The sequence below is a fragment of the Saccopteryx bilineata genome, chromosome 1 (genome assembly GCF_036850765.1).
Source record: "Saccopteryx bilineata isolate mSacBil1 chromosome 1, mSacBil1_pri_phased_curated, whole genome shotgun sequence".
NCBI classification, from domain to species: Eukaryota; Metazoa; Chordata; class Mammalia; order Chiroptera; family Emballonuridae; genus Saccopteryx; species Saccopteryx bilineata.
Window position 1 is genome coordinate 97,612,985 of NC_089490.1, and position 17,979 is coordinate 97,630,963.

The 17,979-nt window shown below is 37.0% G+C and overlaps 1 protein-coding gene across 8 annotated transcripts in view; it reads left to right on the plus strand.

The window, feature by feature from the left end:
• Positions 1 to 17,979, plus strand: part of VEZT (vezatin, adherens junctions transmembrane protein) — a 71,859-nt gene that overhangs the window by 39,314 nt on the left and 14,566 nt on the right. For 4 of the 8 annotated variants that reach the window (XM_066261703.1, XM_066261721.1, XM_066261694.1 and 1 more), the window contains exons 4-8: positions 2,403 to 2,575; positions 6,828 to 7,103; positions 9,759 to 9,908; positions 14,320 to 14,467; positions 17,242 to 17,573. In XM_066261703.1, the coding sequence (XP_066117800.1) occupies positions 2,403 to 2,575; positions 6,828 to 7,103; positions 9,759 to 9,908; positions 14,320 to 14,467; positions 17,242 to 17,573 (1,079 nt within the window). The remainder of the gene's footprint in view (positions 1 to 2,402; positions 2,576 to 6,827; positions 7,104 to 9,758; positions 9,909 to 14,319; positions 14,468 to 17,241; positions 17,574 to 17,979) is intronic. The other 4 variants (XM_066261758.1, XM_066261711.1, XM_066261740.1 and 1 more) reach the window with 3 other exon arrangements.

The window sequence follows — 17,979 nt, forward strand, 5'->3', positions numbered from 1 at the left end:
TCCAGCAGTATATCTATAAGAGGGTCTATGAAGAAGGGAAGCTCCCATCGTATCTGTGAGCCTCGGCCTTCACTTAGTTAGTCTTCTTTAAACTTACTCATGTATAGGTATATAGAGGTCTCATAAAAGGTATGATTTAAAGGTTTTGTAACAAAACCTTGATTTTTTTAATACTTGTATTTGAATGTGTCCATGTCTAATTGGGGATTTCAGACCAACTAGTAAAAGCAATATGTGAAGGCCCTGGCTGGTTGGCTCAGCGGTAGAGCGTCGGCCTGGCGTGCAGGGGACCCGGGTTCGTTTCCCGGCCAGGGCACATAGGAGAAGCGCCCATTTGCTTCTCTCCCCCCCCTCCTTCCTCTCTGTCTCTTTCTTCCCCTCCCGCAGCCAAGGCTCCATTGGAGCAAAGATGGCCCGGGCGCTGGGGAGGGCTCCTTGGCCTCTGCCCCAGACACTAGAGTGGCTCTGGTCGCGCCAGAGCAACGCCCCGGAGGGGCAGAGCATCACCCCCTGGTGGGCAGAGCATCGCCCCTGGTGGGCGTGCCGGGTTCATCCCGGTCGGGCGCATGCGGGAGTCTGTCTGACTGTCTCTCCCCGTTTCCAGCTTCAGAAAAAAATACCAAAAAAAAAAAAAAAAAAGGCAATATGTGAAGATTATTTTAAAGAGTACTTGAAAATCTACTGTGCTCCACCTCTTGCCCTCTTCCTTCCCCTCATTATACTACTGTCAGAGTTGTATAAAGGAGTTGTGCTGTTCCATCTATGAACGTGGGGTGGGATGTCAGATAATTAAGTGGTTTCCAATATTAAACTCAGGGTTGTAAGAAGAGAGAGGAGGCAATCGTTCAAATATGAGACCTAACAGTGCTGCAGAGGTACATGCAGAGTGTGTCAGTAGATGGTGAGAAAGCCACAGCAGGCTAAAAGGAAGGCAAACATTGGGACCATGTTCTTGTTTTAGATTGAGGAAAATAAATAAATATATCAAAACAAGCTTAATATTAAAAATTATTTTCCTTTTCTAATGGTTTTGTGTAACCCATGATTGAATATATCCATGGATCACTGCATTCCTACTAAGTCTCCGTTGTGATCAGCTAGGGCTGGACTTGGATGTGGAAATGATTAACTGATTAAGAAGAACAAACCCACTGCTTTCAAACCCCAGACATAACTCTTTTACTTTAATTGATAAAGTTGTTGTCCTTTTAAAGTTCTCTTTATTTTTATCCTACAATAAGACCACTGTATTCCTAAATTTAATAAAAAAATAAAACCTTAAACTTTTTGATAAAGCAGAATATACACAGTGAAACAAAATCTGCTACCACAGACCTACATTTTGAAATCTGTAAAGTTACTTAATCTCTTTGGGCTTCAATGTTCTCTATAGAATGGAGAGGAGGATGATAATGTACATCACAGGGTTACCGTGAGAGTTAGCCTATCTAATCATTCATTGCTACCTCTTTCTTACCTCTCTACCATGTACACTCTGCATAAAATAAATATTAATGATTTGTACTTCTAGAGAAGTTCTTAATCTGTCTCATCCAACTCTTCCAGCTCTTACATTGGTCAATTCTTGCTTCTACATTAAGACTCAGCTCAGGCATCACCTCTTTGACTTCCTCTGACTTCATTGCAAGTTTTGGTCCCTATATGGCACCTTCACAACAGCCCTGGGATACCTCATTGCACTTCTTTGCACATTATGTTGTAACTGTTAACTTTTTAGTCCTTCATTAAACTATGAACTCTTTAGGAGTAGAGGCTTGTATGTCTTATTCACTTTTTTTGCATCCTTAGTGTCAAGCATGGTACCTGGTATCTATCATATAAGGTATTTCTTGATACACAGATAGAAGGAAAAGAGGAAGGAATAAATGAGCTGGTATATGTGAAAGCATTTTACAAACTATAAATGCTATGTATATGTTACTGTGATTTTATATTACATTCCTTAATGATGTATTTTTAATATCTGAATGTCCATTTTTAGAAGGCCCTGGTCCTGCAGATTTAATATTTAGATACTGGGTATACTGTTACAATATCCAGAGACAACATCTTATGTTACAGAATTATATTTTCCATGTGCATTCCAGCAATTGAATTAATTGGGCTTAACTAGGTTTATTATTTACTTCACATCCTTTTATTAAAAGTTTATATTTCACATCTGGTGGCTCAATAATATTCATCTCAATCTTTATTGTTTCACATTTACAAAGAACAAAAGCCCATACATCATATGCAAGATAGCTTGAACTGTTTTTCTTCTTCTTGGAGTTTATATTGAAAATAAATACTTCCAAATTTTATTAATACTTTCAGAGCTTAGCACTTAATGCAAACTTATGTATGTATTAATACCTCTCTTCTGGTCTTTTGATGGCAAGGATACTGGATTCCGACTTGACTCACTACATACCATCCTGCAGCAGGAAGTCCTGTTACAAGAGGATGTGGAGCTGATTGAGCTACTTGATCCCAGCATCCTGTCTGCAGGGGAACCTCAACAGGAAAATGGGCACCTTCCAACACTTCGCTCCCTGGCAACCCCTAATATTTGGTACTGTCCAGAAAACATCTATCCTTTGTTTACATATAGAGTATTCAAAGGAAATCTATCATCATACTCCCCATTGTAAAGGCACTATAATTAATGATATGCCAAAGGTTTCAAAAGAAATACCTCTCTAAAGTAAATACTATTCTAAGTGAAGCTGGGAAAAAAATCCACTTTCAACTTAGTATAATTAGTTCTGTATTTAACAGCCCAACTACAGGTATGATTTGAGCCAAAAAGAATTTGTCTTAACACCCTGGCCGGGTAGCTCTGTTGATTAGAGCATAGGCCTGATACACCAAGGTTGCGGGTTCAATCCCCAGTCAAGGCACATAAAAAAATCAACTAATGAATGCATAAATAAGTGGAACAACAAATTGATGTTTCTCTCTCTCTCTAGCTTCCCCTTTTCTCTTTCTCTGAAATCAATAATGATGATAATAAAACTTTTTATGAAAAGAATCTGTCTTACCCGTATATCTATGCACGTATGTATATGCAGGCCTAGCCAGTTCTTTGTTTCTCTACAATTAATAGATTATATCATAATCACTTTGTAGAGACAACAAAGGTAGGATGGGACACGGAGGTAAATGGTCACCTTTTGATTTGTTGGCTGAGAAGAGATCATAGGGAACAGTCTAGTGCTTTATACTATCCTAAAACATTTCTTTTTTTTTTTTTTTCTGTATTTTTCTGAAGCTGGAAACCGGGAGAGACAGTCAGACAGACTCCTGCATGCGCCCGACAGGGATCCACCCGGCACGCCCACCAGGGGGCGATGCTCTGTTGCAACCAGAGCCACTCTAGCGCCTGGGGCAGAGGCCAAGGAGCCATCCCCAGCGCTCTGGCCATCTTTGCTCCAATGGAGCCTTGGCTGCGGGAGGGGAAGAGAGAGACAGAGAGGAAGGAGAGGGGAAGGGTGGAGAAGCAGATGGGCGCTTCTCCTGTGTGCCCTGGCCGGGAATTGAACCCGGGACTTCTGCATGCCAGGCCGACGCTCTACCACTGAGCCAACCGGCCAGGGCCCCTAAAACATTTCAACCACTGTATTTGGATCTAATGAAGAAGTCCCAGTATAATCTATTTTAAAAAGAGAGAGGAATGGTAAGAAATAATTATGTATACAGAACTGTTAATGTCTTCTTCCTATTAAATCATGAGTTTATTAATTGAGCTAAATCATTGCTCCCACTGTTCAAGTTATATAGGCAGTTACATTCACTTGCCTCTAGGTTCTGAATTTATATGTCTTTCCTGTTACAGTGACAACTGCTTCATATTCTATCATAGCAAAGTATGATGTTTTCCAAACCTGTATCACTCAGACATCATCATGATGAAGTAAAGCATCTTATCCTTTAAAAATATAAGCTCTTAAGAGGCTGCTAGAAGGAACCATAGGTTTTAAGAATTTTACAACTTTCAAGTTTTCTTTATCCACAAATGTGATTAAACAACTATGAGGCCTATAATACTTGTAGACTTTCCTATTAATACATACAAGTAGAAGGTGAGAGTTTGCTCTGTGATATTATCAGTATTGTCTAAAAGTAAAGGATTCTATAGGAAAGTAAGGCAGACAAATATTTATTAATAAGCACTGTCACATGTGTTTTAATCTCTAGATTTGTAATTGACCTAAGTAAAAAATGTTAAAGCAGTATAAAAGTACAAAGCTTGTCCATATTATGGTCTACAGTATAAGAATGTATATGCCTATTACAGTAATGATTTAACATTGGATGACTATTCAAAACAATTACAATTACTCATCAAGTATATTTTATTCTGAATTGGAAAAATGCTTATATTTTCTTGAGATACCATACACACACACACACACACACACACACACGCAAACACACACACCTGTCTTCAAATAATTGAAGTCTGACTTTAGGGAAAAGGAACTCATAATATATTTCAATATTAAAGCATTTTAGTATTAAAATTAGTAAAAATTAAGATATTTTTACTTTTAAATTTGTAAAATTGGATTTTGAATCTGTAATTCTTTTTAAATATCTTTTTTAAAAATCATGGGGCCCTGGCCGGTTGGCTCAGCGGTAGAGCGTCGGCCTGGCGTGCGGGGGGACCCAGGTTCGATTCCCGGCCAGGGCACATAGGAGAAGCGCCCATTTGCTTCTCCCCCCCCCCCCGCCCCCCTCCTTCCTCTCTGTCTCTCTCTTCCCCTCCCGCAGCCAAGGCTCCATTGGAGCAAAGATAGCCTGGGCGCTGGGGATGGCTCCTTGGCCTCTGCCCCAGGCGCTAGAGTGGCTCTGGTCACGGCAGAGCATCGCCCCCTGGTGGGCAGAGCATCGCCCCAGGTGGGCGTGCCGGGTGGATCCCGGTCGGGCGCATACGGGAGTCTGTCTGACTGTCTCTCCCCGTTTCCAGCTTCAGAAAAATACAAAAAAATAAAAAATAAAAAAAAAATAAAAATCATGGACCTAGCGGGTATTATGCTAAGTGAGTTAAGTGAAACAGGGAAAGATAAATACCATATGATTTCACTTATATGTGGAATCTAAAAACCAAAATACATAACCAAAACAGAGTTTTTTGTTGTTTTTTTTTTTACAGAGACAGAGAGACAGTCAGAGAGAGGGATAGACAGGGACAGACAGACAAAAACAGAGAGATGAGAAGCATCAATCATTAGTTTTTCGTTGCGCATTGCGACACCTTAGTTGTTCATTGATTGCTTTCTCATATGTGCCTTGACTGTGCGCCTTCAGCAGACCGAGTAACCCCTGGCTCAAGCCAGCGACCTTGGGTCCAAGCTGGTGAGCTTTTTGCTCAAACCAGATGAGCCCACGCTCAAGCTGGCGACCTCGGGGTCTCGAACCTGGGTCCTCGGCATCGCAGTCCAATGCTCTATCCACTGTACCACCGCCTGGTTAGGCCAAAACAGACTTTTAAAAACAACAAACTGGCCTGACCTGTGGTGGCACAGTGGATAAAAGCGTTGACCTGGAGTGTTGAGGTCACCAGTTTGAAACCCCTGGCTTGCCCAGTCAAGGCATATGGGAGTTGATGCTTCCTGCTCCCTCCCTTCTCTCTCTTTCTCTGCCCTCTCTAAAATGAATATTTAAATAAAAATTTTAAAGACAACAAACTGAGAGTTGCTAGGTGGGACAGGGGTTGAAGGGTTGGGTGAAAAATACTAAGGGATTAATAAGTTCAAATCAATAATTACAAAATAGTCACTGGATATAAAGTACAGCATAGAGAATATAGTCGATAATCTTGTAATAACTATGCATGGTGCCAGGTGGGTACTTGAATTATTGGGAGGATCGCTTGATAAATTATATAATTGTCTAAGCACTATGCTGTGCATCTGAAACTAATATAATACTGAATGTCAACTGTAGTTGAAAAAAATGTAAAGAAAAACAATTTCTTTTTCTCTTGACAGGGACAGAGAGTAGAGAGAGGGATAGCTAGAGACAGACAGACAGGAAGAGAGAGAGATGAGAAGCATCAATTCTTTGTTGCAGCACCTTAGTTGTTCAATGATTGCTTTCTCGTATGTGCCTTGACCCTGGGGCTACAGCAGAACGAGTGATTTTCTTGCTCAAGCCGGTGACCTTGGGCTTCAAGCAACCATGGTTCAGCAAGCATGGGGTTATGTCTATGATCCCACGCTCAAGCCAGCGACCCCTGCACTCAAGCCGGCAACCTCGCGGTTTCGAACCTGGGTCCTCTGCGTCCCAGTCCAATGTTCTGTCCACTGCGCCATTGCCTGGTCAGGCAAGAAAAACAAATTTTTAAGTCATTTCAGAAGGCACTGATTTCTTATTTCTTTTGCCTAAACGTATTACTCAGATTTCTTTTTTTAACTTAATTATTTTTTAATTTTTTGTTGAATTTATTAGGATGACATTCCGTAGTTAATATAATTATACAGGTTTCAGGTGTACAATTCTATAGTACTTCATCTGGATATTGTATTGTGTGTTCACACCCCAAGTCAAGTCTCTCTATCACCATTTACCCCCCCTCTACCCTTCTCCACTTCCTCCACCCCCCTGTAAACTTAATACTCAGATTTTAATACCCAAGCACCATTGTCTAGTTGATAGATATTTTTAAAACTATTTCACATGATTTTTTAATGTCATATTTTTAAGGCATCTATTGCAAAGAAGCTAGCATTTTGTCTATTTTAGTAAACCTAATTTACCAGTAAAGTAACTCATCTTTCTCTAGTCTGATGGGTATTATTTTCTTGGTTTCTCTTTTATAGGGATGTCTCAATGCTGTTTGCCTTCATTAGTTTGCTTATTATGCTTCCCAAATGGTGGATTGTATCTTCCTGGCTGGTATGGGGAATGATTCTATTTGTTTATCTAATCATAAGAGCTTTGAGATTGTGGAGGACAGCCAAACTACAAGTAACTCTAAAAAAATACATTGACCGTTTGGAAAATACAGCAACAAATAGCCGCGCTTTTACTAATCTTGTGAGAAAAGCTTTACGTCTCATTCAAGAAACTGAAGTCATTTCTAGAGGATTCACACTGTGAGTTCATTTTTTATTTTATTTTTAATTCTTTTTAACTACATAATTAAATTAGAATATTTATTACCAATTTTTATTTGTGTTGCATTTATAGAAAAAAGTGGGTTTCTCTTTAATACTTATTAAAGTCTATTAACTGCTTAGTAAAGGAATATATGCTAGATAAATATGTAATATGATTCTGTTTATCTACTTTGAGAAACCAAAATACTTTAGAATCATGATTATTTCTGAGTGTTACCATATAACTTTATGAGATAATATAGAGAAAATCCTGCCTACCTTGAACCCAGCATGAAGTTACCCAATAAATCCTTGTTTCCTTTACTCCCCGTCAGATACTCTCTTTCCTCAGTTTAATTGATAGATGTATCTGACATGAATTCATTTTGAAAAATCTTGCCATGTATTAACAATATTTTTTAAGTAAATGTTAGATATTATGGCACCAATACTCTCAGAACATCATGCAAAAAATGATCTTTTACATTCCCACAGGAAATTAAATATTCATCAATCTAGCTGTAAGTGTATTAAGCTGTAGGTTAAAGATTAACTGTAGGTCAAATAATTTAATTATTTGAGGGGAAGTTAAATTTATTGAGCACCAGTTTATTAGTGGTAGAGCAGATGTTCAAATTCATAATATCTGGTTCTGAAGCTTATTTCCAGTACATTGGGCTGCTTTCTAAATACTAACAGATGATAATTGTATTATAGTATATTTAATAATTTATATAACATATAACCTTTGCAATCTATACGTGGGAGAAAGTAAGTATGTGGTGATAAATAATTATTGCTCTTAATTGTAGTTATATCTGGAATACCATGAGAAGGGGGAACAGAATAACCTTTGGTAGTCATGACATTTTTACTGAGTTCTAGGATAGTGCTGAAATAATCTTGACATAAATGCTCTATCTGAAAAATCATGACATAGGGAAGTGTAAGAATCTCCAGTAGTCATCTCATTCTTCACTGTTGTGTTCTGAAACAGTATTATAAACAATCCCGAGACACGAGAGATTTTATTGCTTCTCTTTCTGCTCAATTCAAAATGGAACACTCCTTGGTATCTGTTAATTTTTGTTCTTCCATTTTCATTTACTTTTGATAGACCATAGCAGATACTAAGTTGAGTGTCAAGTTTTAAAAGTTAAAAATCACATTTAGAATAAGAGCTGCTCTTCATTCTTGGCTTGCACAGCACTTTATTGAGAGGACTGACTGGTTATGCAAAGTGCCATGTGTTCAGTTAATGCTTAGGCATGTATAGAGGATTCTGTGGCTTTTGTTATCCTCCACCTTTTACCCATATGTATAGAATAGGCATGAAAAGCTAAAATGGGTCAGTTAGACATGATTTACCTCCAGATTATGCCTTATATCTATTTTGATGTAGACAGAAGAAATGTTAGAAAAAATTGTACTTCACTTCTCTTTAACTGGATAATTAGAAAAAATTATGAGCAATAATAGATCTTGAATCATAATATGTTAAGTTTTTAAAACTTATTTAGTAAATAAAATAGAGTACACACTATAGTGCAATATGTTGAAAAACTGAGTACTGTTTTGTTCTGCCTTAAGCTGTCCTCTCCAGGAAATAATTTAACTCTTCTTTGCTTCATTCCTTTATTTTAAAGTAAGCCTATCAGTCATTGTCCTGTTTTTTAATAGATTTTTAATGCCTGAATATAGTTTAGTTTGGTTTAACATTTTGAAGTTTTGAGTTAGATAGATGTCATGTCTTATAAATTTGTGGTTGCAGTATAAGAAATTTATAAATTCTAATATTTTGTTTTGCTATTGGGAGAGGTCACTGGCTAGGTGAAAACAACCTATTATCCAGTAACTGTATAATATGTAATCATTCATAGTTTCATTTATAAAAGCATAATGGATTATATGTCATTGTTGCAAATAGGTACCCCCATTATCTGTATTGGAAAGTGCTGTGAAATGTGCTTCCTCTTGAACAATTGTGAGAGTAGTTATGCTACTTCACAGTAAGCCTTACTTTGCCTTTCTACTTGCATTCCCCTGTTCGCCACTGGTCCTGTTATCTTTCTGCGTCCCCTACTTCATTTTGAGTAGGTAAGTGCCAGTGGCAGCAGGTGGGTAAGTCATTTTACCCTACTTTTATGAATATACAGAATGAATTTATGTACAGAATTTTATTGTTCTGTATAAGTGGCCAAAAATATGATTGATTGACCGTGTGTGAGTACATATTAAATATGTGAAAGTGTTTATAATTAAGATGTTTGTACTTGATGTAAAGATCTGAAAACTAAATGTAAAGTAGTACTATATTTTAGCAGGTAGTGTCTATATAAAAGAGTTATGATTATTTACATAAATACTCCAGCATTTTTATTACATTTCAACTACAATTTTTTGTTTCTCCATATCAGAGGAAGAAGCCTTTACTCTTTGAGATTTTAATTTTTTCATTTGTCTTTTCTGGTGGCTTTATATGTATCGCAGAGAAGGCTGTTCATGAGACCTGAGTGAGATTACTTACGATTATTTTCTAATTGAAAATCATGGAGAAAGAATATTTTTTCTAAACTTAATAGAATTATGGATTTAAGAAACAACAAAAACTTTAGGACACCTGTACAGTTGTATCACATTTTACTTTTCAAGTTTGCTTGACAGGGTCAGTGCTGCTTGCCCATTTAATAAAGCCGGACAGCATCCCAGTCAACATCTCATCGGCCTTCGGAAAGCTGTTTACAGAACTGTAAGAGCCAACTTTCAAGCAGCAAGGCTAGCTACCCTATATATGCTGAAAAAATATCCTTTTTTTGTCTAAACATAAGAATAAAAAATGTTTCCAGAGTCCTGAATATAAATATTATAGTTTCATTCTTTAAAAATTAACTATAAACTAAGATTGCCTATTTTGAAGCTAATTTCCATCCTCACTTCTATTTTTAAACTGGAAATGCATTCCAGGGAACTGACAATAACAGACAGGAAGATACTTCTTCTGTTCTCAACGTGGCTCATTTTTAACAAAGGAAAAATGTGAAGTCCCTCCCTTTACTGGTCCAAAGAATAAAGTCAAAAGACCTGGCTTTGTTGGTTTGACATTTTTTTAAATTAACTGAACATGGCAAATTTGTGTCATGACATGGAAATAAACTGTCAACAGGAAATCTTTCCCCTTTCAAAAACAGAGGCACTAGAATCAGATTGGCTACATTTAAATTTTGGTTGTACTAGTTACTGCCAAGGTGACCATAAGCAAGTTTCTTAACTCTCTGTACCTTGCTTTATTCATTTTTTAAATGGCAGTACTAACATAACCTTCCTAACTGCTTTTGTTGAAATCACATGACTTAGTACATATAAAGTGCTTAGATAGTATCTGACACTCAAAGAATGCATGACAATAAGTCGGTCATTTAAATTTACTGAATCAAAAATTAGTTTTGTTAGGAAATGAAAGTGTATACGATCTTTATCTTAGTTAAGAGTCATAAATGAATTATGAGCAAATGGAATGCAAAGACTACTTTACACCTTTAGTGTGTTGAGTACGTAGCACTGCATGATATGATATATATTATGTATGCATTATAATGCTTAAAATTTACAAAGTGCTTTATGTTCCATCATTATATTCTTATACACAGACCTTTCCAGCTAAATTTTCTTATCTCCTCTTTACGAGAAAACAAGTAAAATCTCCAGTTTCTGTGTGATTTGCTAAATGTTATACATCTACTAAGAGATAAAACTGTGCCTTGACTGTAGGACTTCTAACTTTAAAAACTTTTCTATATATATAATATATATATATATAATATATATATATATATTTTTTTTTTTTTTACTGTATTATGCTACCTCTTTGGAAATTGAGAGAAAGCATTTCCATTTTAGTCAAGAACTTGTCCATTTAGTTTCCCTACTGCTAAATGCTTGCCTGTTATGGGCTAGAAAATACATTAAAAACTTGTACTATTTACATAATTTTAAAGACTTTTGAGTGTAGTCAATAGATAAGCTGGTATTCATAATATAATGTGAATACCAACATAGCAGGACAATATACTTGGCCTGTGGGGTCAGAGAAGGCTTTTAGTGAAGTGATATCTGCGTTGACCCTCAAGGAACTAGTAGGAGTTGGTCAGAGTATGATAAGGGTCTGCATTCCAAGTAGAAGGAAATAAAAATATGGAAATAGAAATATGAGAGTATGCATGTGAGTTGCAAGTAGTAACTCATTTAGTGAATATTTATTGAGTGTGAGCTCAGTGCTCACCAATATGCTAGTCACTGATTCACAGTGGTAAACATAGTAAACAGTTCCTGCTGCAGGGAGCTTACAGTTTAGGGAGGGGCAAGGGAGCAAGAAGGAGTAGCCTAACAGAGCTCTCAGACTGTATGAGTTCTCTGTGCCAGTCATTTATCTAGACACTGGGTACCGAGCAGTGAACAAGACAGACAAGATCTGTGTTTTCATGGAACTTGCCTTTTAGTGGTTCAGATAATCAGTAAAAGTAAACAGATGAGTTTACTATTCAGAGAATTCAAGTATTTTCTCTAAAGATAATTCAGATATTTGCTATAGAGATAATTCAGATATTTGCTATAAAGAAAAAAAATGTGCAGTAGAATAGAGAGTGATTGGTGGGTTGCTGCTTACGACTAGGTGGTAGCGGTAGGCCTCTCTGAGGAGCTGACATTTAATCTGAGATTGAATGAGAAGGAAGCGCATGTTCTAGTTGGATGACAGCAAGTATAAAGATCTTGTCACAGGAGTAAATTTGTCATGACTGGAGTAGAGAAAGACCACCATGATTGTAGCACAGTAAGTTGGTAGTAGAGTAAGATGAAGTAAGCAGAGGCCTGATCAAATTCTCACACAAGAAACTTTAAGGAATTAAATAGAATTCACCAATTATTTCATTGAAAAAACCAATAAAATACATAAACACTTGCATTACTGATCAAATTAAAAAGAATTATACAAGATTAGCCTTGCCAGGTGGTGTCACAGTGGATAGAACAACAACCTGGAATACTGAGGACCCAGGTTCAAAACCCCGAGGTCGCTGGCTTGAATGTGGGATCACAGAAATGAGCTCAGAGTTTGCTGGCTTGAAACCCAATGTTGCTGGCTCAAGGCCAAGGTCACTGGCTTGAACAAGGGATTACTGGCTTGTCGAGAACACACCAGTCAAAGCACATATGAGAATGCAATCAATGAAAAACTAAGGTGCCGCAACAAAGAATTGATGCTTCTCATCTCTCTCCCTTCCTATCTGTCTCTCTCTCTCACTAAAAAAAAAAAAAAAATACAAGATTAGTAATAAGAATAGACCTATAACTATACATACAAAAGAAATTAAAATACTATAATTATAAAGGTATCGTTTAGTATATGCAACTTTGTGGCTGCAACTTTGAAAATGTAGGAAGAAATTAATTCTTATCAAAATACAAATCTCTAAAACTGACCTAGGAAGAATTAAAAGACTGAAGAAAAGACATGTAATAAAATTATATAAATACACTCCCTTTATAAAAGAAAACAACTGGTTATATGTAAACAAGGAAAATATGCAGCTATAAAAAATGATAATGTTCTTGATATACCAGTGTGGAATGATCTCCAAATTATATTGTTAAAAGAAAAAAAAGCAAAATGCAAAGAGCAGTGTTTATACTGCCCTTCCATTTGTGTATGGGAGGGATCATGTATATGTGTGTATGAGGAGATAAATGTGTGTGCCTTTGTGTATATATACATACATATTCCCCACACACACACACTTCTATATTGGGATTTGCTTTTATGTGTGTGTGCATGAATGCATAAAGTACCCTGAAGGATACACACAATACTGGTGACAAGGGATTGCCTTTGCCTTTAAGTAGGGGAACTAGGTGACTAAGGGATAGGGCAGGAAGCAGTTTTTACTGTATCTCTTACTACTATATGAATTTTTAATACCATGAATATATTAGTCAAAAACCAAATAAATAAAAAAAATTTAACTACTAGGTCCAGATAGTTTTAGCTTTTCTAAAACTATTTCAGACCATAGAAAAGGTTAGAAAGCCTACCCTACATTATTTTATTTATGATACTATATAATCTCAGTACTGAAACATGATGTATTACCAAGAATAAAAATGAACTATAAGCCAGTCTCACAAATGAAGATATAAAATATTTGAATAAAATACTTATAGATTCAATCTGGCACTATATCAAAAGATTATTACAATATGACTAAATAGAAATACGCTAGAAATTTAAGAATAGTTCAGTATCAAGAATTGTATGGATACAGTTCTTTAGGAGGAAAAAAAGGAGGGGAAACACATTGTAATAATAATAATAATAATAGATACTCATAAGGAAGAGGAAGACAAAACAGAACAGTTGCCTATGTCAAACAACCTAGATGGAGCAGGCTTAGTGTTCCTTTTATCAGATAATCTGTATTTTCAGATAACAGCAAGCTAGTTATGTCCTTCAGTATTCACTGAAAGCGAAGTATTTACTGTAGGGTGCTGAGTGCCTAAGCCAAATAAATAAAGTGCACAATATAGTTTCAAACAGTGTCAAAAATAACTAAATTAGTTATTTTTAGCATTTGTGAAGAACTGAGTTTTTAATACTTTAGAAACAAGGATCCTGTAATATATCTGAAATATGTTAGTATATTAGAATTTAAGGTTAGTTTCATTTTAAATGATGTAAATCTCTAGTGGATCATAATAAAGAATAAGAAAAGGAGGACCTGGCCAGTTGGCTCAGTGGTAGAGTGTCGGCCCAGTGTGTGGAAGTCCCAGGTATGATTCCAAGCCAGGGCACACAGGAGAGATGCCCATCTGCTTCTCCACCCTTCCTCCTCTCCTTTTTCTTCGTCTCTCTCTTCCCCTCCCACAGCCAAGGCTCCATTGGAGCAAAGATGGCCCGGGTGCTGAGGATGGCTCCATAGCCTCCACCTCAGGCACTAGAATGGCTCCAGTTGCAACCGAGCAACACCCCAGATGGGCAGAGCATCACCCCCTAGTGGGCATGCCAGTTAGATCCCAGTCAGGCACATGCAGGAGTCTCTCTACTTCCCAGTTTCTCACTACAGAAAAATAAAAAGAATAAGAAAAGGTAATTTTGAGCAGTCTTAACATACCCTTTATGCTTAATGAAAAGGCTTTGTTGATTGCCTTAACCTAATTTAACCTACCCTCTGAACTCTGAGAGTGACAATGTAACCAACTACATCTGTGTGGTGCCTTTTAAGGAGCTGGGCCTTGGACTTAGTGAAGAGCAGATTTCAGAAGAAGAAGCACATAACCTTACAGATGGCTTCAGCCTGCCTGCATTGAAGGTAAGCCAATGTCGGAAGAGAAGAAGGGCTGAGGGGAAACGATAGAAGTTCTTAGACTATGCCTGTGCATCCCTGGCCAGTTAACGTAGTGGTAGAGTGTTGGCCTGGCGTATGGAAGCCCTGGGTTCAATTCCCAGTCAGGGCACACAGCAGAAGTGAGCATCTTCTTCTCCACCCCTCCCCTCCCAGCTGTCTCTCTTCCCCTCCAGCAGCCATGGCTTGAATGGTTTGAGCAAAGTTGGCCCCAGGCGCTGAGGATGGCTCCATGGCCTCACTTCAGGCGCTAAAATAGCTCAGTTGCCAAACAATGGAACAGCAGCCCAGACGGGCAGAGCATCCCCTGGTAGGGGGTTGCCAGGTGGATCCCGGTGGGTGCACATGCAAGAATCTGTCTCTGCCTCCCGCCTCTTTTTTAATAAAAAAGATTATGCCTGTGCTTTCTGAACACAAATGGTGCACCTGTTCTTTTATTGTTCGCTGAAGACTATTACTGTAGTAATAGCCTTAGTAATGTTTGTAAGGCTGCCTTTAAGAGTGGAGAGCATCATAAAGATTGGATAAGATCCTTATAGTTTGATATCAAGATACTTAATTCTCAATATAAGCATTTCTTAGAGTTTGGAGATAAGTGAGTTTACTTTAATAGGAAACCAATATGAGTGATTTTATTTGCTATCCATTTGTTTCAACAAACATGGGCAAAGAATTTCAAGACCTACATCTTCCCTTGGAAAATCCAAAATTCTTGTTTAGAACAAGAATTTTTTGTATATTAAAAGCCACATAAAAGGATATATTTGACTACATAAGAATTAAACTTCTAAACTTTAGATAATGCATACCTTGTTTTTTTTTTAAAGATTTTATTTATTCATTATAGAGGAGAGAGAGAGAGAGAGAGAGAGAGAAGGGGGGGAGGAGCAGGAAGCATCAACTCCCATATGTGCCTTGACCAGGCAAGCCCAGGGTTTTGAACCGGCAACCTCAGCATTTCCAGATACTGCATACTTTAGACAAGCTCAGAAAATAATGCAACTATTTATAACAGGGTGTGAACTCTCTATATAAAGAGCACGAAGTTGTAGAACAACTTATGAATAGAAGACAGGTCAGGTACCTGGAACTGCCAGTTCACAAAAGAAGAAAGAGAAATGGCCAATATGGTAAAATTTTCTATCTTATTAGTAATGAAAGATACAAATAAAAATAATAAGTAAACATTTTGCCAAGGATATTGAAAGTAGGTAATATTCATTATCAATGAAGATTCAGAGAGACCTCAAACACCAGCTGTGAAAGCATAAACTACTTCGTTTCAGCCGTGAATACCAACATTCACAAAGGTGTGGACACTTTACTCCAGAATTTTAAACTTACAGATTCATCTCAGCAAGTAAAGATATACTCAAAGTATGCTCATGATATTACTATAGGAGCAAATATTGGAAACACTAAAACCTCAAAAATATGAGATTGGTAATGATTTATGGTACAGTCGTTTGATGAGCTGTTTTGGAATTAGAAGTAGAAAAAAATAACATGGAAAAACGTAAGTTAGAGCACGTTACAAAAACACTGTGCAGTAAGATTCTAGTAGTATTTTTAAGAGATCCTCCAAATGTCTTTAAGTGTCTTTTCAGAACAGTGTATTTAGAAAACTCATAAAATTTAATGGTTAAATAAGACTTACAAGGTAAGCTTGTTTATATTCAGGAATTTCTAAATAATTGTATCTTTAGCAATTTGGAAATTTGACCTTGCTTATGTAACAATAAATCAATGGTAAAACAAATTTACATTAAATTACCTTATTTTATTATTTATATAATTTTAATATTCAGTTACTAAAACAGCCTAAATAATGTTCACTTTCCTGGTTGTGAAAAATTGGAACCTAAATTGGTTCAATCCTCTTCGTTGATGTTAACTCTTGTTCATAGTAGACTGTTTTCCAGTGTTTCTCTCTTTCTTTGTTTCTTTGTTTTGGAGATATGGTCCTCCTCTTGAACAGAAAAATTATTTGCTGCCTCAGTACAGGGCGTGTCTCTTAAAAATAGGTTTTGTAGTTTCTTGTGCCAGACATTCCTAGGTGTTAACACTCTGGGGCTGATTTTTATGTTATTTCTTAACTATTTCCTAACCAAAATATTTCCTCGCCAAAATAATGGCATAATTTTGAACCAAAAACTCTGGGTTCATCAATAATTTGTTTCTTTGTACTTAGATAGGACTATCGTCCTACTGTCTTCTTTTCTCCTTTATGTAAAATTTTTAAATAGTTCATCAGCATTTACTTGTAATAGATGTGTCTCGTTTCATCAATACTTCCCTTCTAGGTTAGAACTGTATGAAATTATGTACTGGTGTTTCGGCTTTATTGGGATCAGCAGTTTCCGTGTGCAGTGACTACATGAGTTGATATAAAATTCTTGGCTAGCCTGACCTGTGGTGGAGCAGTGGATAAAGCGTTGACCTGGAATGCTGAGGTCACTGGTTTGAAATCCTGTACTTGCCCAGTCAAGGCACATACTACGATGCTTCCCACTCCTTCTCCCTCACCCCCCCTCTAAAAATCAATAAATAAAATCTTTTTTAAAAATTAAAAATAAAATAAAATTCTTGGCTAATCTTAGACTTAATTCAAGTTCACCTATATCTATTACATAAGGTAAAGTGAAAATTTTAAACCAGAAGTTCAATTTGTAATTTGTGTTGACTGTTGGCTTATATTTTTATTTTTATTAATCTAGTTCTTTTCCCTTTTTTTTCCTTAGGTTTTGTTCCAACTCTGGGTGGCACAGAGTTCAGAGTTCTTCAGACGGTTAGCCCTATTGCTTACTACAGCTAATGCACCTCCTGGGCCCTTACTTACTCCAGCACTTTTGCCTCATCGTATTTTATCTGATGTGACTCAGGGTCTACCTCATGTTCATTCTGCCTGCTTGGAAGAGCTTAAGCGCAGCTATGAGTTCTATCGGTACTTTGAAACTCAGCACCAATCAGTACCCCAGCGTTTATCCAAAACTCAACAGAAGTCAAGAGAGCTGAGTAACGTTCACACAGCAGTACGCAGCTTGCAGCTCCATCTGAAAGCATTACTGAATGAGTAAGTTTCAAAGCTATATAAGGAAATGTCCCTGTGATTAGCAAGCTTCATTCTTGTGCCATTTGTGGTTGTTGGCTTGTGTCCTGGCAAGAAAGTAGCAAAATTGAGACGTGCAGAATGAAGGATGGTTTATAGCTACAAATATAGCAGAGAAACATTTCTAAGTACTATAATTCGGAGGAGTCACTTACAGTTTTTACTTTTCCTGATTTCAACAGAAAATCTAGAAACATAGGACAAAGCAGGTATTGTTTATACTGTTTAAGTCTGCAATGTAGAAGATTACAAAGACTGAGCTTGTTTTAAGTCTCTTTAAGTAGGGTTTTTAAGTGGAACTTGCAATCTAAGAGAAATATCTGCCAGTCCTAGAAAAATAAATTATAAGAGGTATTATGATACATTTAGT